This window comes from Callorhinchus milii, unplaced genomic scaffold, assembly GCF_018977255.1.
Source record: "Callorhinchus milii isolate IMCB2004 unplaced genomic scaffold, IMCB_Cmil_1.0 Scaffold7, whole genome shotgun sequence".
In the NCBI taxonomy this organism is placed as follows: Eukaryota; Metazoa; Chordata; class Chondrichthyes; order Chimaeriformes; family Callorhinchidae; genus Callorhinchus; species Callorhinchus milii.
Window position 1 is genome coordinate 11606372 of NW_024704748.1, and position 16455 is coordinate 11622826.

At 35.3% G+C, this 16455-nt stretch overlaps 1 protein-coding gene across 1 annotated transcript in view; it reads right to left on the bottom strand.

The window, feature by feature from the left end:
* Window positions 1–4016: 4016 nt before the first annotated feature.
* The window catches only part of LOC103181704 (oxoglutarate dehydrogenase like), a 39060-nt gene continuing 26621 nt past the window's right edge, over window positions 4017–16455 (bottom strand). Inside the window, 7 exon segments of the mRNA XM_042336927.1 lie at window positions 4017–4370; window positions 5082–5236; window positions 7451–7614; window positions 8879–8951; window positions 9841–9966; window positions 13542–13613; window positions 14959–15137. Coding sequence (XP_042192861.1) covers window positions 4271–4370; window positions 5082–5236; window positions 7451–7614; window positions 8879–8951; window positions 9841–9966; window positions 13542–13613; window positions 14959–15137 — 869 coding nt within the window. The 3' untranslated portion in view covers window positions 4017–4270.

Consider the following 16455-nt stretch of genomic DNA (forward strand, 5'->3'; position numbering starts at 1 on the left):
GTGAAGCAGGCTAGAGCCCTCTGAATGGAGGGAGTGAACAGGGTGGTAGGGGGTGAAGGAGGTCGGAGAGGTAGGGGGAGCAAGACCATGGAGGGCTTTGAAGGTGAGGACCAGGATCTTGAACTGTATCCTCTATGTGATGGAAAGCTAGTGGAGTTGGGCTAGGATAGGGTTGATAGGGTCATGGAGCCTAGAACGGGCTGCAGTGTTCTGGATGATCTGCAGCCTGTGGAGGGAGGAACTGGGGAGGCCAACAAGCAGTGAGTTTGCATTGTCGAGCCTCGATGTAATGAAGGCATGCATGACGGTTTCGGCGGCCTGCGGTATGAGACAGTGTCGGAGCCGGGCGACGTTGTGGAGGTGGGGGACGGCAGAGCGGGTCATGGCGAGAATGTGGGGTACAAAGGATAGTTGAGGGTTGAACAAGTCCCCAAGATTCCGGACCGGCTTAGCAAGGTGGAATGTGCAACCATGGATGGTGATACTGTCAGCGCCTGAGGTGAGGAAACGCTGACGGGAGCCAATCAGGAGAGCCTCGGACTTGTTATCTATCTGTCAGACATCATTAAGGCAAAGTAATGAATGTGCATAAAGGAAAAAGTTAAGATGTAGCTGTTATTCATTAAAAGATAAAACTCTAGAGCGTTTCATGCTGCATTAAGGGCCAAGGCCAATCTTATACTAATATGCTTTATAACTTTATTACTAATTGGCAAACTCCCTGGTACAATCTATTGACGGCAGTTTGGCAACTGGTTTAAAAAAAAGGCTGATGTAATAGTTCACTTAACTTTCTTCTGTTGAGGTCCCCTCTGAATGGTAATCACATTATTCAGTTATTGGCCTTAAAACAGATGAAGTAGATACAAGTAGATTAAGAGAAACATTTACACTTTTCAAGCATGTCATGAACTACTCAATTAGTAATAATAATCCTTGCATTTGATATAGCGCTTTTCACATCTTCTAGATATCTCAAAGCGCGTCACAGAATATACTGTAAAGTGAATTGACTGTATAATTGGGGGTGAAATTATATTTTTATAAAAATTATATGAAGTTAAAAAAAATGTATAATTGGGGGTGAAACAATTAACTTCAGTTTGGTCATTTGCAAAACTATAGCATGTTTTACATCTTTCTAAATGTAATAATATCCTAAATGTAAATAAATAATGGATGAGTGAAGATAGATATTTAGGAGATTTTCTCATTTATATTCAGGGTTAAGGAGACACTTTCCCTCAGGAATATACAACAACAACAACAACAACAAGATTCCATTTATAAAGCGCCTTTCACGTCAGGAGGACGTCCCAAGGCGCTGCACAGTTGGGTCATGACCCGAGCAGGGGGGAAATGGTCAGGGTGAGGGAAGGGAGGGAGCGAGGAGGGGGGAAATGGTCAGGGTGAGGGGAGGGAAGGGAGGGAGCGAGGAGGGGGAAGAGAGTCGAGAGGGGAGCTGAAGGCATGGTCAAAGAGAAAGGTTTTGAGACCGGCCTTGAAGGAGGAAAGGGAGGAAGCAAGGCGAAGGCACTGGGGGATGGAGTTCCAGAGCCTCGGGGCTGAGAGGCTGAAGGCCCGACCACCGATGGTAGGGCGGTTGGGGCGGGGGACGTGGAGCAGACCAGAGCCAGAGGAACGGAGGGTACGGGCAGGTAGGTAGGGGGATAGTAGGTTGGAGAGGTAGGAGGGAGCAAGGCCGTGAATGGCCTTGTAGGTGAGGATGAGGATCTTGAAATCAAACGTAATTGGCTGAGTTCAATTGGGCATCTTGTGGGCTTGATATTCTAAATGGCATTTTCCTATTCTTTCTTTCTCATTCTAGATTTATGCTTAATAAAAGCATTCTTTCAATTAATTCAAAATTAGATGTCCTTCACAACCAAACTAATGGTTGTGAAAGCCATCTAGGCCATTAAAATATCTAATCAACTCTAGATGATGGATTTCATTATCCGAAACACTGAATCAATCACTGAAAACATTACAATTTGATAGCATTATGAGAAATTAATACATGTTTAATTTAAGAAAGTTTGGAAAAGATATAGTTACAGTGTGTTTATTTTTCAGTGTGTTCTGTTTTTCAGTAATTTTATAATGGTTACTCAAAGTATAAGAAAGCAATTTCAGAAAATAACATACCTTCAACTCCATTCAGTAACTCAATCATATAATTCCCTTAATTCTATGTTTGACGTTACAAATTCCTCCTATTGCAACCTGTGGACAAATATAATGTTTAATTCAGCACATTTACATATATGAACCTTTTTTTTAGTTGAGTTTTGTAATCTAACTTGTCCTAATCAAATGTTTACTGATTCTATGGACAAAATAATTTTCTGACATAAAAGTACCAAAATTAATCAATTAAGAACTGAAATACTTAATACTGTGTATTTATTCCATTATTTTCTTTCAAATAGAATAGATTAAATTGTCAGATAAACAGTTACCCAAAGGATTGTAATGTTGTTAATCTTCCATTCAATTCAAAACATAAGCCTCCAAATCTGATTTATTTCATTTAATAATGCGGGAAGGTACAACATAACAAGTTCAAACACATTACAGAGATCTTACAGATACATTAGAGTAAATAGAAAAGGGTCATTTTCTGGAATTCATGAAGAGGCTTAATAAGCAGTCGATTGTGTGGTGTCTTTGTCTTGGTGATCACTGCAAAAGCGCTTTATAAACCATGAAAACAATTTGAATGTTTACAACAAGACTTCAGTTTTACTTTTGCTCCAAAATGTGCCATTTATATTCACAGTTCTACTGAAGCGATCTCTAACATATTTACCATCCAATGTAAATATATTAAATGTACAAGTAATAAAATATCAAGATCTTAATATTATTTTAACAAAGGTATTCTTTGAATGCCACTTTTGATCAATCAATATTCTGGAATTATTAAAAGGCTGGCAAGTATGGGAACTGTTCAGAGTTTACATGATTTATTATCACAGTCCTGTCAATAACTGCCGATGATTATCCTAGGAAGATCTGCTATATTTTGTTACAAATTTCGCCTACAAGGAATAAATAGAAGTCTTCACCTCTCCTCATCACTAAAAGTAGATGGGTGTTCATAACTAATATCTTTGACCTTGTTTTAAAAAGATAAAACATCTCTTGCATTTCTCTGCTATTTATGAATGTTAATCCTGGAAATGTTAGGTTTGTGTTTAGTTCCATAATTTGGGATTGCAAAAGCATCATAGAAATATCCTACTCAGTAGATGAGAAGTTATTTTACTCTACCTACCTCAAATTGGTTTGGTTCTCAAATAGATGGACGGAATGTTGTAAGGTTTAATAGTGTATTGATTTTTATCCAATTTTCTTGAATTACCTCCTCTGATAATGGTGGCATTAGCAATTATTGGCAATCTGAAGTCCTCGAGCAATCTAACAGTAAGTAGTAATTCAGAGTTAGAAATCAATTCAGTGAGTTTCTTGAAATATTTTGCAATGGTATCATGATTATAACATATTCTTACATTATGACTTGTCACCTACCAACCAATTATAATTCGTCGTCAAGAGCTAGCTCACAAATCAGCTGTATTATTCAATTAAACTGGTGACGATTTTAGAAGCAGAAATATTAAATATGTAAATAAAGATGTTTTATCAAGCCTTATAGGATAACACAAAATTGCATTAATTAAAATATTTTGCACACTGATAAACGGTAGGAACCGTATTTCATCTGACTTACACCTGTTGCAAATGAAATTAAAATGTTTTATTTTAACAAACTATCTTTACAAATTACAAAGAATGGAAATAAAAACAAATATGGTACAATAAATAATTATAACCTCAACAGACTGAGCAAAAACAATAATGGGTACTTTATCTATTTCCTTATTTCCTGGATAATTATTTTGGGAGGACAAATTTGCAGAGCTGTGGGAAAAAAGTGGAGGAGTGGGATTGAATAGGATAGCTCTTTTCAAAAAGCCAGCACAGACGTGATGGGCCGAATAGCCTCCTTTTGTGCTATATAATTATGATTCCTCCCTTTCCTCCTGATTCTCATTTCGTCCCACTTTTCACAAAATACCCACCAGAAGAAGCGCTTTTCTAAATAACCAGCAAATTTGGACAATATTAATGTCTGGAAACATTTGACATTTTATTTACGTGATGAAGGAAACAAAAACAGAGTAACAGATTACATGTGCGAAAAAATAACATCAACTGCGACTGTTGGAGATTGGTTTCACATTAGACTCGACACCCCATGCCCTCAAAGTGTGAAGGACACATCCAGGAACTTTTGCTGCTCAGTTACGTGAGTTTTCTTGTTACCCGTGGCAGGCGCAGATGCAGGGTCACGTCCAGCATACCTGAAGGAAATAAGAAAACAAGTTAAATATAGCTAAATTTGATGTCAGCTCCAAATAACTGATTACAGATTAAAAATTATGATACCCCTCACTTGATAATTAAATTTCTCAGCAATTCAATCTTAACCAGTAGATTGGTAAATGGTTTACCAAATTATGCTAATGGAATAAAATATCATTTTATGTAGCTTCGCATGTATAGTTAACGTTCTGTGGACAGGAAATATGCTTTAATAACTGTGTAGAAGCATTTTACATGCACTACAATTATCCAGTGCTGGAATGATTACCTTCACAGTGATGCAGCTAATGGAATCTAAATGTTAAGAGCTAAACATCGTCTTTATTCACGTGTCATTTCTGTAATTGAAACTTTAATAATAGCAAAAGATGAAAAGACAATACTGTGAATTCCTCTTCTAAAAGGTGATTCAATCACATTGCATTTATCCTTTTCCTAAGGTAATACTCAAAACGTTGTTTTTCCATCCAAAAAACTAAGGCGGCTGGCGAAAGATAAGCACAAAAGCAAAGTTAACATCTACACTGAATATTGGAGCAAATTCATGATTTCTAAATCAAATTTATGCTCTCCATTTAGGTACTGCAGCAAGTACCAATATTTATTGACAGTATTATTCCTCCTTTCACTGACTATTCTTTCTTTTATCCATCAACACATGAGAAAAGCAAGTATCCCCGGATAATTACCTGATACTTTGTTTGTAGCATACAAGTGTCTTAAAGCGAGGCTTAACATAGTTATAGTAGCCCATGTTCTTATGCTCTTCTTGGCACCAGAAGAGATCAGCCTTGGAATATTTGTCAATTTCTACTTTCAACAGATCAAAAGGGAATGGCGCTAGCTGAAAACATAAGACATAATATGCATAAAAATATCTAGAAAAATAACTTTTTGCTTTGGTCTTTTTAACTATCTTTGCATTTGAAGTATCATGCAGGAAAATGAATAAAAATGACTTTTTTTTCCAACTATAATTAATTCTGAAAGTGAAATTTGTAAATGACAGACTAATCATTTTAACTATTTTCATATAAATTTAAGTTGCATCTCAGAATCTCTTCATTATACAGTACATTCTGTATACCGATGTTTGTGGAATGAATAGTCTAATTTTTAATCTATCAAAAACAGTAAAGTTTGCTGTTTGTGAACACTATTGCAGGTTGATAGAAGGATCAGTGCACATCAACAGTAATCTCTGTGATGTGGGGGTGAGCAGAAGGAAGGTGGCAGCTGTTGTTTGTGGAGGCAAAGATTTATATTTCAATGTTCGAGATATAGGAAAATATTAATAGAGTTTGTGAATAATTGATTGGGATTTAGGAAGTCTTTGCATAACTTCAACCCCAGAAAAAAAAAATACATGTAATCCAAGGCAAGAAAGATTTTATATGGGCTTCACATGAAGCTGACTTGTGTCATGCCTTCTTATGGTCTTTTCATTCACATGAAAGAAGAAAACTGCATATTCTCACTGTAAAATTCATATGAAATTACACAATTTTACAATCAGGTTCACTATTCTCTCACTGAAATAGCGTTTGCATAGATTCATTCTGAATTTACCCCCTTTCACTCACAGGCTGTGACTTCTGGTTTTACTATTCTAGACAAATTGAAACAGCCTGTCATGATCTATATTGTTTTGCCCTTTTAGAATTTTAAAGTCAGCAATCATGTCACCTTTCAATCTTCTCTTTTCCAGCGTGAACATGCCCAATTTACTTAGTTGCTCCTCATAGTCCATTTTTCCATTCCATCAATCATTTTGGTTCCCCTCCTCAGTATCTTCTCGATTTCTCCAATATCCTTTTTGTACTGCGGCAACCAGAACTATACAAAGTACTCTAAATATGGACTCACCAATGATTTATACAGTGGCAGGATTACCCCACTATTTCGGCTTGCTATTGATCTTTTGATACATCCCAATTTCTGGTTTGCTTTACTCACTGCCATAGAGCACTGTTGGAAAAGCTTCAATTTATTGTCAATCAGGATCCCCGAGTCTTTTTCATTTTACATACATATTATTTTCCTTCCATTCAAATAATAGTCCCTTCCAGAATTTTTTGTCTCCATGTGAAGTAGTTTACATTCTCCACATTGAATTTCAGCTGCCACCGATCTGCCCAATTCCCAAGTATGTTCAAATCCTCCTGTAAACCTATCTTGTTCAGCTTCGTAATCTACCACCTTCATTAGCTTAGTGTCATCCGCAAACTTAGCCACTGTGCTTGGACTCCTAGTTCCAGATCATTTATAAAAAATATTAAACAAGAGATCCCAAAACAGACCCTTGTGGCACTCCATTGGTAACATTTTCCCAGTCTGATGACATTCCCTGTACCACCACACTCTGGGTTCTTTCGGTCAACAGGTTGAGTATGCATTGCAATATACCTCCACTTTCTTTACTTTCAGTACCAGCCTCTCAAGAGGAACAGTATCAAAGGCCTTACTGAAATTCAGATATATGACATCCACAGCCTTATTATTATCAAACTCTTTTGTCACACCCTCAAAGAAAACCAGTAAATTAGATTGGCAAGACCTTCGCTTCATGAACCCATATTGGTTATTATTTATGATTTTATTTCTGGCCAGATGCTCCATGATTTTATCCTTAATAAGAGTCTCCATAAGTTTACCCACAATGGTCGGCAAACGTCAAAATGTTTTTGAAGGCCAACACAAAAAACAGATATAAGTAATTACTTTGGCCCAGTAAATGCAAAAATAGATTTGAATGGATTTCAAATAGATTCAAATGGATGGGGGGAGATAGTAAAAAATTTTAAGATAGCGTGGTATAGCAAAAACTTCCCAATTACTAAGTCAGATTTGCGATCACGTCTCAACAACTTGATTTTATATAATGTCCTGCATTTGGGGTAGGATCTGAGCGTTGAAACAAATAGTATAACATTAGAATGTTAAATATATTGAAATCAATAAAATTATCAACCTGCTGTGATGAATTCTAGTATCTGCAATTCATATTTTAAAATCAGGTATCAGCACTTGGTCATCTCAAGCTGTATTTCCTATTTACCTGCTCCAATCTTACAATAGCCACTTCTTTCTCCAAGTTTCTGTTTTTCCTTTCTTTTTTAAGATCATAATAAACCTTTCCAGTGCAGAAAATTAATCTCTTCACATCGCTTGGATTTTGGTTTGCAAGCCCTTCGTCAGGAAGGATGCGTTGAAATTTTGTACCTATAAAATAACAAGGATTTTTAATTTTGAAATGGTTACAATGCTTTGTCATTTATTAATACTGAATTCTAAATATTTTCTATAATTAGATATAATAAATCCTGTTAGAATATATGTAAGCCTTTGAGAGGTATATATATTTAACAAAGTTAGATCTGATCAAAATGTAATAAATCCTTACACTTAATAAAACACCTTTCACAGCTGGAGGATGTCTCAAAGGGCTTCACAGGATATACTGTAAACTGTAATTTTATTTGTGCATTTTGTAGGTGAACACAACAGCTAATTTACACATAACAATATCCCTCGAACAGCCAATGACCAAATTTATTTGGGATTGTTTGGGAGATTCCTCATGAAGAAGTTTGTCATCAACAATGTTAATGTAGACATATATTTGAATAACAACTTGAAATGTAAAAACTGGATTAATGTATAAACAAAGTTCTAATATGTCCAGCTGTCAGAAAGATATTTACTGTTCTTTTGGTTTAATACTGCATCAGCATGTTTTATGAAACAAATGAACAGCCAAAAATGTACCTTTCTAAATTAAACCAGTCTTCTGCCCCAAAAATCTCAGTCAAAACTCTTTAAGCATATTCTATGAAGCTCTTTGAGACATTTCAACAACTTGATAATGTGCTGTATCAAATGCAAGATTTTTTATTATTATTTGTCTTTACATTCCAAATATCTATGATCATTTAGATCTATTAACATGCACTTGGATTAGTTAGCTGAGTAGTTTTAGTGTACAATTAGCATAGTATAGGTACCCAGATTATTGGGTGAAAGGCCAAAGTTGTACTGGACGATGGAGTGAGAAAATAGTTATTTTGTACTTTTATTATATTTAATAGGGCATCACTTTTCATTTTCCACTTTCCTTAGAGTTACATCAGGATAACAATAACAAAAACTCAACATGAAGCGACAAGTTAAAGAGAGGGGAAAAACAAAGAGTAATATAATTTGTTGTTCAAAGAAACACAGGTGCGATTTGTTTGTGACAAATTTAAATGATAATGCAGTTATCTTTTTCCATTTTCTAACTATATTTTATCCATAAAAAGGGTAATTGATAGCTTTGGCAACCAAATGTTTTTTCTGACAGATACGGTGTCAATGCAGAAATGTTGTTTACTTTGTGAACTGTAATACTAGTGCCATTTGCTGATTTCTCATTCAATTACTGGTCTACTGGAACCAGCTAGTGTAGTTATTTGATCTGTGTTTTGAATTTTAAATAAAAACCTACCGGTAACCATTAAATCAAAATGGGATTTGACTTCAGGATGTCTCAGCAGGGATTTTGGTGTCAGGATAATCAACTGAAAAAGCAATATTGCAAGAATAAAGCTTTAACTTGAATATGAAGGACAGACTTTATCACATAATGCAGTAATAACAATTTGTATTCAATGCTGGCAATCTGCATCTATTTATTTTTTTCTGAAAGTACTTTCTTACTCTACTAATCGATACAGAGCAACAAGCAAGGTAATTAAATAAAATTATATCCCCAAGTATGGTTGAACTGCTTATTCTTTGATTCAAATGAATCTCCATCATCCAACAGGAGCAAATATGAAACTGACACTTTTACTTTGAATGTTGATTTGTATCCCTGATGATGTGGGGCCCAAACCCACTATACAATGCAGCTGAAAAAAGTCTCCAAACACCTAATTTCCATTGGGTGCTGTGGGACCAATTGAACTCTGTGTCCCATGGGTAAGGAGAGAAAAAAATTGACTCAGGTTTCTACAATTAATTCCAGGAACTTATATTGGAAATGTGCTGATTAATCAAGCTGGGCTGTGATCATTCCCATAATTCCACAGTCTACACTCTACCCAGATTCGCACAATGAAGTGACCGCTTTGGGTGAAGTTGCAGAATGATTCACTGGATGTGGACACTTGCCCTGATGAGAGTTAGGGGTGGAAAATTAAAAATTTGTACCTCGGGTGGAGCCAATTTGGTTAGGTGCTTTATATAGCACTGTTGAATTCAACAACCTTATTTTGATTTGGCAGTTAATGAAAGAAGTAATACCATTCCAGAGGGATGACATTTCCCTTTAACATATTCCATCTGTGAAACTTAAGATATTAGGGTAGTTCAATAACGTAAGAATATTTATTTGACCACTTTTTGAACTGATTATGAATAAGTAACATAAGAAAGGTTATTAAAGAAATACAAAGGTATTAATACCGGTTTTCTAAATGGCAGTAAAATCTGTCGCCTCAAGACATGGAAGAAATTTGCTGCTGTGGAGCAGTTCACCACAATCCAATTGCAGTCAAACAGTTGATGCACCTCAAAGTCTCCACTGAATTGCTGAAAAACATACATTCGTAAGATCACTCAAACATTCTTCACAATGAAGTACATTTTTTTTAAAAACCTTGTAAATCCTTTTTCCAGAAATATTAGAAGGTATTTTACAACCCTATTTTAGATTTTTAAAAAAAATCTTTTATAGATTTATTAAAAATATAAAAACTTGCATAGGTTTTATCTAAATTGTATAATCCCCTACGTCGTACATGCACCTGAGTCCCATTCATTTTCCTATCAAAACCACTTAGATTTCTTTGCAATGCTTGTATTTATCATCTCCTAACTTGTAATGCTGTTCCCCATCCTCCATTTCTCCTGCACATACCGGCTGCATTAAATCGTGGGAAATTATGTCCCGAATCTTTAACGCATGCACACTTACTGCATGGAATCGCAGGAAATGTAGTCTTGATCTGGCCCGGCATGCACAGAGGAACTTCATTTCTCGCGATTCCAATGCTTGGCAGTAAGTGCGCATGTAGCGACAGATCAAGACACAATGAGTCACAGAGAACATAGTCTTGAGTTTCGATAGAATAGGTAGGGAGAAACTACTTCCAATGGTCAGTGAGTCTGATGAAAGTACATAAATTTAATTGGCAATGGGAGAGTTTAGGAGGATTTATAAGGGTTTTAAGAGTAATTTTAAGGGTTTTGGGGAAAAGCAGGTATGCAAATTGAATACTCTTTGAAAGAGCCAGCAATGAGCCAAATGGCCTTCTTCTGTGCTCTCACGTTCTATGGTTTCAATCAGAATCTCAATTCAATCCTAAAAATTGCATCACTGATGAAGAACAAAGCAGCAATATTGAGTGTAACCAATTTATTTAAACACTGTATTCATGCTAAGGTTTGTAATACAAATAACTGTCACTTTTTTTTTAGCAAGCAGTGGACTTCTTGAAATCCCCTGTCCGCTCCAACCACAATCAGCGAACAAGGTTTCAGCCATTCTGTATCTGCTCTCAAACTTCATTCTGACATTCCTATCCCTTGCTCCCTCCCTTTCTACCTTCAAACCTCACCTGAAGATCTAGCTTTAAAACTGCGCATTCGGCCAAGAAATTAGGTTAGATAGTAGTATCCTTTAGCAGAGGGATCCATTACAAGGGGCATATTCTTAAAATCAGAACTAAGGCAATTTGTACTGAGGGAGGGAAGCATTTCTTCATCCCAAGGTTAGTAAAGATGTTGAATGCTCTGACCCAGAAAGCTGTAGAGATGGAATCAATAGTTATTCAAGAGACAAATATTTGGGAAGCAGAGGCGTTACGGGATATGGCGAAAGAACGGGACACTGGGATTAAAGACTGACAAGATATAATAAACTGATGAAACAGCCTCAAGGGGTCGAATAATCTCCTCTCCTATTTCCAATGACACAAAAGTCTTCTGCAAAGCATTTTGACTAAAACATTAATTACTGCTAATATCATAAAAGGATTTGTGTATAGCAGTCAGAAATCATGTTTTCAACCTTACAAACATTTCACATCAGCATTGCAGGTACTTTAATTGCCTTTTTAAGTAAAGGTGCAATCTGAAAGGGTATCTCTTGCTATGGTTTATAATTGCTACCTACCAGCGCTATTTTAATAACCTCAATCAAACACAACACAAAGTTGTACACTTCTTTAAATTGGCTAACAAAACAAATTGGAAACAATTGTAAAATAAATAAATAAATAAATCTATTTATCTTTCAGAAGATTTTACACTGTGCAATCTTAATTCTGGAAAGTAGCTACAAGCAACATTTAATTTGAATTGAGACAATTTATCTGAATTGGTTTATTTTTGAATCAATTAGAACAATATTTCCAGCTGCTTTAAAAGCAGTATGCTCAGAGTTTTGAAAAATGTTATTTAAAGGCTCTGCAGCAACTTTTTGGAGAATTTGTGAAAGAGAGCTAAATTACATGTTCAAAGTTGAAAAAGGAGCAGAATTAATTGAGTTTTGTCTATATTTAACAACTGAAACTAAAAGCAAAAGAAAAACTGTAACTTAACTTGTTTGCCAAATATACTGAAGAGATTAGTCACTTAATTTCCTGCAGATTATTCCATAATTTGACATCCCTGATTCAGACAGAACAATCTGAACTGCATACCTTCTGAGGACCACCAGAAATCTCATTCCATGATCAACATGTACAATTTAAACTGTCCATAACATCTCACTTTCTGACTGCTAAATGCTGAAAGTCACTCACCAAGGGGAGACATGCAAACTCAAATTATTTCCTCACCATTGAATTTGAATGCCTCTTTTATGGGACCTTTAGTTTAACTTAATCAGGTTGCTGATACAAACTGAGAAATCACATTCTGACCTATTCATCTATTTCGGTGTAAATTTTTCAAGGAGGTAATGTTGAGAACAATTGCTTAAGTGTGATAATTATGGGGTTATGTATAAGGCCTTATTAAACAAGGTATTAGTAGTAATATTGAAATGAATTAAGGGACTAGGAAGCCAGAATGAAAGTGAGCAACTGACGAGTCAGGAACATTCATGTATGGAGTTGTTTTTAAGGTTGCAGTAGATGAAAGCAACATATGCTACATTTGCGGAGAAGTGGAACAAACTGATGGGTATAACTAACTGCAAGATTGAGGAAATTATAAAAACCCCAGATCTAAAGACTGGATAAGCAGTGCTGGCTTTGAGCACTGCTGTGTGTACTCAGGGCAGAGTTTCGGAGAATAGCAACTGACTGAGTTGCAACCGCCGCTGTCCGGAAGCTGCGATTGGGTAATATGATCTCGATTCTGTCTATTGATTAAACGTATTGTAATGTTACAATACAGCTGATTGTGTCAATTTTAATAAAAGACTTTTGCTTTACCAACTTAATACTGTTCTCAAGAGAATCCTTAACAGTAATGTTAATAATAATAATAATCCTTGCATTAAATATAGAGCTTTTCACGTTTTCTAGACATCTCAAAGCGCTTCACAGAATATATTGTAAAGTGAATTGACTGTATATTTGTGGGCGAAACGCAGCAGCCAATTACCATAGCAGTGTCCCACAAACAGTCGTGGATTGAGTGACCAAATTATTATTGTTTTTTTCTTGAGGGATTATTAGGTATGTGGAGTAAGGAAACTTGCCAAAGGTTTCGTCCTGCCGGGAACTGAATTGGAATTGGTTAAGCTGTAGTTAAAGTTTTTCGTCCAGTTCTTGGCACACCATAATAAAAAAATATCAGATCCATATGGTACAATATAGATATACAAGGATTTTATATATAAATATATATTATAATAATATATATTTATATATAAAATCCTTGTATATCTATATTGTACCATATGGATCTGATATTTTTTATATATATAATAATATATATTTAAACTATGATATTAGCAAGGATGAAAGGTTTGACAATAGTTGGAAGTGACTTGAAAATTTGAGATGGTTTTCACTTGAACAGGGTTTACCATGGATAATTTTACAAAGATAACAGAAATGTGTATCATTAATCTTTGTTTGATTCTGACTGTTTTTTTAATCAATTTGTGGAGGTTGTGTTGCTTTTGGTTTATGGTAGATAGGCAGACTTACAGGATTTGCATCCGCATCAGCATTGCTCATTTGTAAGAATCGTTCTGGTCTGGCTGATGAGTGTTCTGGACCCTGGAAATGAAAATGAGCAAATACCAATTTGGAAGAAAAATATTAAAAGCTTTCAGTCGCAATGTACACCTTTTATTGTATTGAATTAAACAATGATAACGATGCTTCTAAAAATAAAAAATATCAGTATCAGGGATTGCTGTAAAAAAATAAGTCAAATCCAAGGCAATCTGTCTTGTAGTCTTCAAATTCCAATTCAACTTACAACACTTTCAGTATTAATTACAAGAGTCTCATCTTGAGGGTGGACGGAGCTTTGCTATTAATCATCTCTATATAACTAAAGACCACTAATCAACTTAGCAAATTGCATGAAATACAGGTTATAATAAAAGTGTAGCACTAATGGATTAGTTTTCCCAGTGGGAATATTAATTGATTGATGCAATCAGGATGTTTTTAATGACATTACCACTTACTAGAAACAAATTGAAATTCTTTTAGGCAAGCAATTCTGCAGAATAAAATTATCTGCAGCTCTTGCCATTTAAATGAGGACTGAAGGACGACATACTAAACAGCCCATTACATTTGGGATGAGCTTGACAGTAACATTTTTAAAAAATTATATTAAAAAAAGCACAACATAATCATGACTAAATCTAGTCCAACAGGAGCATTATCAAGCAAATTACAAATGTTCAAACGATTTGCCCCTACATCCTCAGACCCTGAACCCTGCAAACAAAGGAACTCCTTGATACTTAACTCTGAGGAGCTACTATGAATTTTGAATGCAACATTTAGCTGCATGGGGGTGGGGTGGGGGGGAGGGATAAGGGACATCACATTGCACCATTTAAAATAACAATTTCTTCAAGACTCGATGGGCTGAATGGCCTCTTTTTGTGCTGTACGATTCTATGAAGACAAATTTTGTAGTTTTCAGAATGACCTCTTAACTGTGCTGAATAATTATTTCAACTTTTCAAATACCATAAAATAATTTGTTAAACATGCATGAATTTGGTATCCTGCTCCTGCACAGGAATAGGTTGCTGCTATACTGTGAAACATAGCTTCAGTGTACTAAAACAACAACCACAAGTTACATTTGTATAGCGCCTTTCATGTGAAAAGGATGGAAAACAACCAGATTAAACAAATGCGTGCTATGACATACCAATACATCCTGAATAAATCAAACAATTACCCCTAGGAATAAAAAAAATTATGGTCATGGATCCCTACTGGAGAGTTGCTTATTAAAATGCAATCCTGAAATTACCCTGTAATAAAATAAATGATTTTTCATACATTATACCTAATTCAAAGGGCCTATTTCAATCTTTGATTTGCAGAAATTAGTTTCATGTATAAAAAGTATTTTTTTTAAAAATCTTACCATGCCCTCCATGCCATGGGGTAGAAGCAGAACAATTCCATTGTGCCTCACCCATTTTGCCTGCCCCGCACTCAGGAATTGATCCAGAATACATTGGGCAGTGTTATGGAAGTCACCAAACTGAGCCTCCCAACACACCAAGGCATTAGGACTTGCCATCGCAAATCCAAGTTCAAAGCCTACAATCAGATAACAAATACAAATTAGTTATAGGACAAATATAAATCTCTTTCTAATTAACAAGATTATAAAATGATTTTTTTCCAATTGTTAGACTACCATAAAAAGATTGCAAATCATATTATTGCCCACGTACAGTCTACCAGCTGAGGCCCTGTAACCAAATAATGAATCATAATTTACTGCTGGAATTTAATCAACAAATACATATATACATCCCGCCAGCATACTGTACATAGAAATATCATACACGGGGTACTGTAAATATTGAGACGAATTATAGTAGGGATAACAATATTTTCCAAATTGTGCTGTGCTCTTTCTGATTCAACAAATCATAAATATATAAAGATATGCTTTCTGAATATTTAATGCCAGCTTTTCACCTTCCGGCTTTGTTTTATTTACACTGACACACATCTGTTATTCTGTAAAGTCTATATTTATAAACCTTAGAAATATGGTCTTTTTTCGTCTAGCATTTTTTATGTTCTTACGCTGTTGAAAAAAATCAAATATTCCAATGAAAGGGCAAACGTTTATCAATACTCAGAGTGTTCCTATCTGTTTTTCAAATTTTCAGCCATTATTACCAAGATCACCTTCTAATCAACTTTGGCATTCACCTAAACTTGTTGTTTCTTTAAAATCAAATCATTAAAATCATTGTTTCTGTTTTACATCACCGTGCACAAATCACTGTGAGGATACATTCAATCCGTAATATTGCACAAAATGTCTGAAACCTTCCTTATTAAGGTCAGGCCTAAATAGCTTAAATGTGGCTTTGACAATTTGATGAGAATTAAAAATACCAAGTTACTGTTTTTTTAAGCTTTAAAACGTATCAAGAGGCTATTTGACCCATCACGCCCATTTTATCAGTTCAATAAATGTTGCCAGATCTTTTAATCCAAATGCTCATCCTTTCACCATCTCCCTTCACAGCTTTTTAACCCAAGTATCTGTCTATCGCTCTATTAAATATCCATATTAATTCCACCTCTACAGCTTTCTGGGCAGAGCATTCCACGTTTTCACAGTCCTATGTGTGAAGAAGTGCTTCCTGACTTCAGTTATATCTATTCTAATTATATTCTATTGTATTTGATCCCTCCAATATCTAACCTGTCAATTCCTTTCATTCTTTCAATCAGCTCAATCAAATCACCTCTTAACCAACTCAAATTCTAAATCTTTCTATTACAATTTAGGATGCCAATACAATTTACATTATTCACATATATGTGTTATAATTTTTTCATCAGATGCAAGGTTTAAATAAACACCAAGATTAACCATCAATCCTCCCAATTA